Genomic DNA, 10,178 nt, shown 5'->3' on the forward strand with positions numbered 1-10,178 from the left:
TCGGAGCCCTTCCTCTCATCTGCCTGCAGTTCCCTCCAGAGCCTCAAGTCAAATCCCGCATCTAACAGCTTTACTTATTTATTAAGCTTCAAGCTGAAATGACCAGTCCATGAATCACAGGGAAATGGGCAGGGGTAAGAGCCTTATGCTGTCCAGCATCACCAAAATTGTCTCTCCCAGATGACCCTGGAAATGCTGCTCCTACATTAGTTAAGCCTCGCTGTCTGGATGCAGTGAGGCTGATAGAAGGCAGACTCACAGGGCTCAACTGCTGCCATCTATCAAGGATCTAATCCCTCCCAGTGGATAAGACTGGATCTCCAAATGAACCCCTCATGTCTGCCAGTCTGTAGTCTCCCTTTCAGTGTTCATGGGGGAAAAACCCTTTGCTTATCTTTTTCCAGGGCTTGCGGCTTATTTTTGCAGATGGTTCTCGTATCATCTTCAGACTGAGTGGCACCGGGAGTGCAGGGGCCACCATTCGACTGTATGTTGATAGTTATGAGAAGGATGCTGCCAAGATCAATCAGGATCCCCAGGTAATGCCTGTGCCCTGTACCTGATTCGTTGTTTTGGTTCGAGGGAGTGATTGTGGTCCGCTGAACCTGTGGCATCGGTGCCCGTTCTCAACAACCCATCAGGTCACCAGCTCTAGTTGCTTTTTCCTTTGTCTCTTGTAGTATGTTAGGGCAAAGTGACTAATAGCAACCATGATGACAGTTAGATTTTGCCTGAACATTTTGCTGTTTACTAAGCCCATTGCATAAATACACTTGGTTAATAATCTCGTTCTCTCTATGTCTCCTGTGTGTGTGTGTGTGTGTGTGTGCGCGCGCATGCGTGCACACGTGTGTGAATGGCATATGTAATGATGTAATGATGTATGCCTGTATGCCTATGTGTTCCTGGAAGCCAGAGAAAGATGTCCAGTGCCCTGCTATCATCTCCCTCATTCCCCTGAGACAGGGTCTCTCACTGAACCCGAAGCTAAGCTGGCAGCTGACAAGTGACCTCCTCTGTCTTTCCACCTCACAGTGCTGGGGTTCTAAGTATGTGCACGGCCATGCACAGCTTGTTGTGTGTGGTTCTGGAGATGTAACTCATGTGCTAATGCTCGTGTATCAAGCACCAGCCCCTATTTGTTTAATTCTCAAACTACATAGACTCATTCTCCCTTATACTGATGAGGGCACTGAGGCACAGAAAGGCAAGCAGCACTTCCTAGGCATGAGCTCTATTCAGTGGCAGTTACATGAGAATGGATCTTTGCATCAGTTCATGTATGACGTCTGGCCTGTCCTTGGTCATGCATCGCTTTACTTGGTAGGTCACCTGCTCTGACAGCATTTGCTGGTTCCAGCTTTGTCAGAGTCAGGGACAAGCGGAGACAGGTAGTTTTCTGCGTCTTGCTGGAAAAGTCCACTGACTTGCAGCCTACTGAGTTGGGTGCCTGTGGCATACGTAGGAATGAACAGGGGTCCTGGACTTCCAGGATAGTCACCAAACGGTGGAGCTAAGAGGATAAATGGTGCACAGAGGAGTTTCCCCAAGTGTGTTCCTCACAGCACTCATCTTAGCAGATGCTCCAGAGCCAGAGCTTTATATCCACATGCTCTCTCAGCGATTCACAGCTCATATTTTCCCATAAAGGCTCAAGGCAGCATGCCCTGAAAGGCGCTCATTTAAGTGGCATCTGCTGAAGAATTCAGCAGCCGTTTTCCAAAGGACATAAACGGCCAGGAGGTATGTGCAAAGGAGGCCCTGTCCCTATTCATAAGGGTGAAGGTGAAACCTGCAATAAGTTACAACCCCATCCCAACTGACTGTTGGCAAAAGGACCAAGGATAAATGTTGATGCTGGGGAATAGGAAGCACACTGGTATTGCAGCTTTCAAAAATGTATGACACCCCCAACAAACAAACAAATTACGAAGAACTCGTGTGCAATCCACAGTCTCTGCCTGGGTGTGTGTCCAAAGACACTGGAACCGCAATGCTGAGGAGATGGCTGCACCTCCAAGCCAATTGCTGTGCAGTTCTTCTCTCAGTTCCAAAGTTGTCCCGTTTTATTAGTCCCACAGACGAAGAGATAAAGGTGTGACCAGGTCACACGATGCAAAATTATTCCATCTTAAAAATAAGAGAGTCATGCCATTTGCAGCCACATGGTGAACTTGGAGAATATTATATGGGCAAAATAAGTCTGTCCTAGAGAGACAGGTGTCACATGAGCTTATTTATTTGTGGAAGTGGAAAAGAAACAGTTTAACTCAGACACAGAGAGAAGGGTCATTAGCAGGGGCTGGGGAGGGTCAGGAGATGTTGGTTAAAGGGAAGAGACTTGCAGGATGCAAGAGGTCTGGGGGTTTCATAGCCACACTAGCGCCTGTAGTTAATAATGCTGCATTAAGTGCATACATTTTTCTAAGAAAATATATTGCTGATGTCTTCACTACCACCACGACATAAAAAGAGCTATGAAGAGATTGGCTATTTCAGGTAGTTTGACAGTAGTAATCACTTCCCTATATAGTTCCTGTTGGGAGCTGGGAGTTTGGCCTGATGGTAGAGTGCCTGCTTACTTAGCATTCATAAGCCTCATCATTCTGCAAAGAACCAACTTTTTAAAAATTACATTTGATATCTTAAATATAAAGCAATTTTTATTAAAAAGAAGTGAAACAATGTGTGTCATTTGTACTTTTGCGCAAAACCCCTTTTCTTCTAGTACCTAATAAAATCTTATAAAACTCAAATTTGGAGACTCCTATTATAGTGGGTTTGAGCATATAGGTTGCAGAGTTAGGAAGGTTTTATTTTTAACTCTCTTCCCATCACGGAAGACCTGTGTACACAGGTGATTTGTTACATGTTTTTGTGTCTTGGTTTCCTAGTATATAAAATGGTGCAGTGATAACTTCACATCATGGTAGGGCTATGGGGAGACAGTGAGTTTTAAATGTCTCATCCCTGGGGTTGGCAGATGAGATCAGCTTTTAAGAAAGAACCAGCCAGGGCGGGGGAGATGCACAGAGGTTGGGAGCACTTGCTGCTTTTGTGGAGGACACAGTTTGGTTCTCAGCACTCACGTGAAAGCTCAGAACCATCCATAACTCCACTTTCAGGGAATCTGATACTTTATTCTGACCTCCCTGGGCACTAGTCACATATCGTGCACCTATATACGTGAAGGCCAACACCCACACACACAAAATAAAGGCATCTTTAAAACATTAAAAATCAAGAAGTTCAAGGCTGATGAGGTGGCTGAGACGGGAAAGGCACTTGCTACCAAGTCTGAGTTTGAACCCCAGAAGCCACATGATGAAGGAGAGAACTGGCCCCCCAGCTGTCTTCCTAGATCCACATGTGTGCTGTTGTATGACTCTGTGCTCATGCATGTGTGGATATACACATATACACACTAAACATGTGAAAAAGAAAAATTCATTTCCAACTTTTTGACCCTGAATTTCTTTTTTTTTAATATTTATTATTTTTTTCTAATTTTACATATCGATCACAGTTCCCTCCCCCTCCCTCCCATACCCACCAACTCCCCACTCATCCCATTCTCCTACCCATTCCATTCTTCCCCACACCCAACTCCACAGGGAGGGAGGGTGATGCCTTCCAGGAGGGATCATCAAAATCTGTCAAGTCATTTGGAGTAGGGACTAGGCCCTCCCTCCTGCCTCTAGGCTAAGTGCACCAGGGATACCTTCTGGTTCCACTGTCAGAGGTCCCTTAGACTGCCCAGGTCTTCTGAGATCCACATTCAGGTGGTTGAGTCAGTCCAGTGCTGGTTTCCCAGCTATCAGTCTGGGGGTCCATGAGCTCCCCCTTGTTCAGGTCTCTGGGTTTCTGTAGCCTGGTCTTGACTCCTTTTCTTATCACTCCTCCCTTTCTGCAACTTGATTCCAGGAATTCCGCTCAGTGTTTAGCTGTGGGTGTCTGCTTCTGTTTCCATCATCTACTAGATGAGGGCTCTATGATGGTAGATAAGTTAGTTATCAATCTGATTACCAGGGAAGGGCATTTAAGGTAGCCTTTCCATTGTTGCTCAGATTGTTAGTTGGGGTCATCCTTGTAGGTCTCTGGGCATTTCTCTAGAGTCAGTTTTCTCTCCAAACGGCTCCCTCTATTGTGGTATCTTTTTTTTCAACTCATTCTTCCTGGTCCCACATGTTCTCGCCTTCCCTTCTCTTTCTCTAACTCCCTCTCCACTCACTGCCCTACCCCCTCCCAATATGCTCAGGAGATCTTGTTCCTTTCCCCTTCTGTGAGGGACCTTGTATGAATCCCTTAGATTCCTCCTTGTATCCTAGTTTCTCTGACATTGACCCTGAATTTCTAATTGTTTGTTTGTTTGTATTTTGTTTAGTGATACAGAGCACTGCATTGTTCCCAGCAGAGCATCCGAACCTTTTCATTTTGTAAAACTGAAACTTGACCTTTAGGTGGCAGCCTGTTTTTCTGTCTGTCCTTGCAGCCAACCTTCTGCTGTCTGACCTTGACTAGATACACAGTGCGCAATTGTGTTTATTAAAACAGAGCCACAAGAGTCTGCTCCTCTGTCACACTTTCTCCAGCAGCCAGGTTCCAGCGTCAGTAATCTCCACATCCTTGTGTGATTTTGGCTTCCCTAAAACTTGATCCAAGGGCCCTGGGATCTGCACCACAGGCCCTTAGGATTATAGAGAAAGAGAAAAGGAGGAAAGAGGGAATGGTTATCTCTCTTTTTATCTTCAGGGTAAAAGCCTAGCCCTTGCTAGACAGAAGGGATGAAAAACTATATTTCTTCTGAACCTAAATTCCCAGGATAGAGGATCATAGAAAACATTTGGGGTTCTCTCGTGCCTGCAGACACCACCAGCCACCTGGGGAGTGTCTGCCTTTACTCTAGCTGCCATGTCTAAGGCCCAAAGGCAGTGGCATGTGATGGTCTCAGCTGGTGGAGCTGGCTTTCCCAGTTAGCATGATTTGATATAGATGAAAGACAGTAGCGGCAAGAAAATGTCCTGTTTGGGCCATTTGTGTCCAATCACTGTACACCTTTGGTATGGTGTGGTATCAGTTTCTTCTGTAAAACAGGTAGTTTAACTAGATGTAGTTTTCATTTGTCTAATATCAAAGATGATTTATTTTAACAGTGGAACCCACACCCCACGCCCCCAGTGAAAACTAGCTGTGAAGGAGGGGGTTGCATCTGAAAGATCTCTTTGGATGCAGTGTGAGCATCAGCTCAGAGGATGCAGAAGGACCCAGCTAAGAGAGCAGTGTTTTAGTGGGAGTCATGACAGAGGGTTGTAGAAAAGTGGTACCACGACAAGAGATTCATTTACAGCTTGACACTTGAGGGGATGAATGTGGGGGGCGTGGAGAGGAAGCACCCAGAATGCTTTGGTTACTTGCTTTGCAGGGTAGACCCTGGAGTTGGCTCGCTGAAGTAAGGGGTGCTGGAGCCAGTCTCGGGTTTGCTCTATTACTTAAAAGAGCTTCAGGTATCTTGGAGACCTGGAGTAGGTGGTTGGACTCATGGACCAGGGATCTGTTTACAAAGTGATGGAAAAGGTTCTTCCCTTTGTGTTTCAGGTCATGCTGGCTCCCCTGATCTCCATTGCTCTGAAGGTGTCCCAGCTCCAGGAGAGGACAGGACGCACTGCCCCCACTGTCATCACCTAAAAAGATGGCCAGACGTGGTACGTCCCTCCACCCAGGACCTATCCACGCCACCTGATTGAAGAGCATGGACAGAAACAGTGTATTCGCCTGGGCTTTTTAGGACTTGATTTTTTTACATCCCACTTGATGAATAGCCATTTGTGGGGCACTGCCACTGTATGTGGGAGAGGGGAAGCAGACCTGAGGGCCCACACTCACGACTGTTCCCTCTCTTGTCCTGTTGAACCGCTGCTGTGTGGGCCTTTGTCTCCTAGCATCAGGTACTGTTTACATCACAGTGGAAAGTCTGGGGCTGAGGGTCAGCACTAAGGCTATCTTCTGTCTGTAGGGTGTGCCCAGTGTGTGACAGCAGCAGCAGCAGCACTAAGGACATCTCTGTCATAGGATGTGCCAGCCAAATGGTATTGAAGTTCCTGCTCCACTGTGAAAGTCTCCCCATTTACTGTTTACATGCAGTCTGACAGTACGGTTTCTGGTGCCTTCTCTCTAATCAGTTTTCCTCTGAGTGAGACATGCTTCTCTACAGATCTCTGCCTTGTTTTGCAGCATGATCCCATCTACACAGATATTTGAGATATTAAACAGAATGCACTACTGTTGCCTGTTGTCTTCTTCACTCTTAACTTCAGAGAAAGAAAACAGACTGCCTGCCTTGTTTGAGGGGAGGGGTGGTGTATTTTGTTTAGGGGTAGTGGATTGTTTGGTGAGGAGGGATTATATTTTGTTTTGATGTCCTAGCTAGAAAAACTTGATTTCTGTGTAAGGTGAAAATCCTTAGATTTAAGAAGTGTAATTTTCAATCCCATCAGGACTGCGGCTTCTGGATACAGATTGGTGCAGTAAAGAAGGTGATTTTCAGATCTGGTGGGTCTGGTAGAGCAAAACCATATAAATGGTTTGCGGTACTGGCTGCCCCAGCCCTGCTGAAGAGGCCGAAGAACCCTCAGACTTTGTGTAAACTTACACATTTCTATCTGGCCCACAAGGATAACATAGCAGTTAAAAGTGTGGACTTGAAGCCAAGGGACCTGGGTTTGAATCATACCTGAAATGCTGAGTGACCTTTGGATGTCATTCTGATCATCATCAAAGCAGGAAATTAGAGTGGTTCTAACTTTGGGGGCATGGGGGTCATTAGGTGTAGAAAGAAACCCATGAAAAGCAGTGAGTACAGTGTCTGGTCCACCGTAAGATGTCAAATAGTCAGGGTTGTGTGCTGAGGAACACAAATTGTAATATTCACAGTTCGTTTTATGGTTTGCAAGGATCTTGCAACACAAGATTGCTTTGCTCTATTGACTGTTCTGGAAAGGTCTAAGCTCTACATACCTCCACCGTGAAAGGTGAACTCTCCATTACAGGTGACAGATGAGGTTTCCAGTGTCACCGTTTAACAAGGGAGTCAGCCAACAGCTGAGCCTCACTGAAGACCCTGGTGATGGTGATGGATGGGTGCCCCTGTACGTTCACTCCATGCCAGCCACTGCTTGAAATGCTTTCTGTGTGCTCTGGAATGCCCAGTAATTCCATGAGAAAGGCACTTTGAATAATCCCCATGTTACAGATGAGGTGCAGTTCCCCACCAGAGTCACAATCCTTGGGAAAGGGTGGGTGCCCCCAAGCAGCCCAACCTCACAGTTCACTGCTCAGTATCACCGCTTTATGTCTAGACTACATCTAAAAGTGGGAAAGGTGTGAAAACATTATTCTACTTATTAAGGGTTGTTAATGTGCAGCCAGAGTGTTAAGAGACTTAGTGTAATACTACTGTTCCCCCAAGAAATCGAAACATCTGCGTGTATCGGTCCGCCAGGAAATAAGTACTGGCTGAGGGTCAGAGGAAAGAAATGATGTACAACATGTATCATTGCCCTCAAACTGCCTGTAGGATTAGCATAAGTAGAATGGCACCAATTGGGAGGACAATACCTGCTGTTGGAATTCATATTTTCTAGCATCCATTCTCTTTTAAACGTTGAGATGCATGCCATCCAGGAACCTCCAACCAAGAAGTTAGCCCCATGTTAGTCTGCTCAGCTGAAACCTAACAGATGTTTCAGCACCTTGTCTTGAGTTCTCAGCTACTATAAGCAGGGGCCCCTTATTGACATTGTGTGCCGGTTACTCTCCACAACTCCCTGGAGTTCACTAGAATGAGCTGCAGACATTCCCAGTATTGCAGCCCCTGGGGTGGCTTTAAAAATGTCCTGCTTGCCCCAGCCACAATTTAGCTGTTTTTTCCTGACTCAACTTGGCCACAGCATGGAAGCTAAAAGCTGAGTGGAGGATGAGGGGAATGGCTGGAGCCAAAGCCAGATGGGTGGAGCAAGGTCCTGCCTGCTGGAGGGGGGCATGGGGGACAACAGTGAACCTGGAGGAGGAGGATGAGAGACTGCCTGCTGCACCAGCCAGCACCCCACCTTGTTTTCTTTGGGGGTGTGGTGAGGATTGCAGGGAGAAAATGGGCCAGAATTGTTTGGGGCCCAGCTTGGAGACTTCACTTTTCCTTTGTCTTGACTTTTTGCTCCCCCCTGAAGAAGCAGTTCCCTGCTCAGATGTTCCCCAGCATCCCAACTAGACCAGGCTTCCTACCCTGCCTCCCCCGGCCTCCAAGGAGGAGAGCAGAGGCCAAGTTCACAGAAGCATTGTTTTCCTTTGGTTCCTCTGCCTCCTCCACTCCAGTTCAACCCAGCTGTTCCCTGCTGCATGTCATGACTGACGAGTCCAAAGCTAACCTTGCTGTTCAACAGTCCTCAGAAAACACGTTCCCGTGTGCCGGAGACACACCCCTCACTAGTGATCTGACCCCTGCAGTAGAGGGGTTATGTGACAGGGCTCACTGATGCTCTCCATGCCCATCTTCCCAGGCACAGCAGGGCTTCCTGGCTTTCGGTCATCACTCTCCTGTTACCACCACTCGGGGTCTACTTGCCCTGCCTGCCTGCTTGCCCTGCCAACTTTCCCCTTTCTGCCTTGCAGTTTCCTATAAATGCCATGCTCCTGTCTCTAGACCCTCCTGTCTGCTCCACTCTGCCTCTCCGCAAGCATGCTCTCCATACCTGTCTTCCTTGTATCCCTAATTACAGGTCTTTCCCCTGTTGTTTTCTGAGCCCACATTGTTCTAACTGATGTTCTTTTCCACTTCTTCCTGGAGCTGCGTGGTGGGCAGGCTGGTTCTGTACCTTCCTTCTCTCATGCTCTTAAGTTCATGCCTGGTACTTAAAAAACTGTTAGTGTGTTTGCACTGAGCGAGTGAAACCACCTTTCACTCATGGCAATTTCATTATGCTGTGACTTTTCTGGCTTGAGAGGTAGGAATGTCTTAACTTGGAGGTACCAAGTGAAGTGTCCAACTTTCCTGGCTAACCAAGAACTCTTGAGAACCTTTCTAGGCTGAAAGTAAGAAAGCATCGTGTGTGTGTGTGTGGGGGGAATTCCCATCTGGTAACAGATGGGAAATACAAATCAGGGTCCTTTAGAATAAGATGTAATTTGCTACATGCAGTGTTAGGTATTTGTAGTCCCAGGCACACAGGAGGCTGAGACAGAAGGATCTCTGAGTATAAGAGTTCAGAACCAGCCTGGGAAAGATGGCAAGATCTCCATTGGGAACAAGGGCTGCGGGGAGGGGGGGTGGTGATGAAAGAGGAGGAAGAAGATAAGCAGAGGAGAGGAACACAGAGTATGTGGGAAAAGGAGGTGGAATAATTATTAAATATTACAAGTAGTCTTATCATTTGTTGCTGTGAAAACTTGGGGTCAATTTGCAGAAGAGTTCTTTGTATTGCTTACTGAAACAAGTTATTATAACTGGAGGCTTTTTCTCCCACCTACCAGTTTCCAAATAACCATTGAGAGGCTTAATATTACTTATAAATGCTTGGCTGGTGGCTCAGGCTTATTACTAGCTAGATCTTTTAAAAATAACCCATTTCTATGAATCTTTGTATTGCCGCATGGCTTGTGATTTTTACCCGTCTGCTGGCATGTTGTTCCTTGGGCAGCTAGATGGCATCTCTTAGACTCTGCCCTTATTCTCCAGTATTTCTGCTTGGATTTCCTGTCTGGCTCTATCCTGTCTTTCCATAGGCCAAAGCAACTGTGTTTAACAACCAACGAGAGTAATACACATTCACAGCATACAGAAAGATGTCCCATATCAAGTTATTTTCTGATGAGAGATGTTATTCTGCATGTGTTTCTCTTATTGGTTGATGAATAAAACACTGGTTGGGCAGGCAGGAAGATAGGCGGGGAAATGCAGGTAGAGAAGAGTGGTCATGTGAGCCCGGGAAGAGAGTCAGGCATTCTCTCCAGTAAGATACATAGATTAGTAGTTATGGGTTAATAATTAAGACAGAGCTAGCCAATAAGAAGCCCAAGCCACTGGCCAACAATTTCATAAGTAATATAAAGTCCGTGTGTTTATTTGGGGTTCAAGGGCTGTGGGACCAGCCAGGACAAGAACCTCTCATTACAAAAGGAATTACCAA

At 46.4% G+C, this 10,178-nt stretch overlaps 1 protein-coding gene across 1 annotated transcript in view; it reads left to right on the plus strand.

Annotated features, from left to right (window-relative positions):
- Pgm1 (phosphoglucomutase 1) overlaps positions 1-6,284 on the plus strand; it is a 56,835-nt gene extending 50,551 nt beyond the window's left edge. Inside the window, exons 10-11 of the mRNA XM_051188229.1 lie at positions 405-539; positions 5,596-6,284. Of these exons, the coding sequence (XP_051044186.1) occupies positions 405-539; positions 5,596-5,685 (225 nt within the window). The 3' untranslated portion in view covers positions 5,686-6,284. The remainder of the gene's footprint in view (positions 1-404; positions 540-5,595) is intronic.
- The last annotated feature ends 3,894 nt before the right edge of the window (positions 6,285-10,178 follow it).

Source organism: Phodopus roborovskii, unplaced genomic scaffold (assembly GCF_943737965.1).
Source record: "Phodopus roborovskii unplaced genomic scaffold, PHOROB, whole genome shotgun sequence".
Classification (NCBI taxonomy): Eukaryota; Metazoa; Chordata; class Mammalia; order Rodentia; family Cricetidae; genus Phodopus; species Phodopus roborovskii.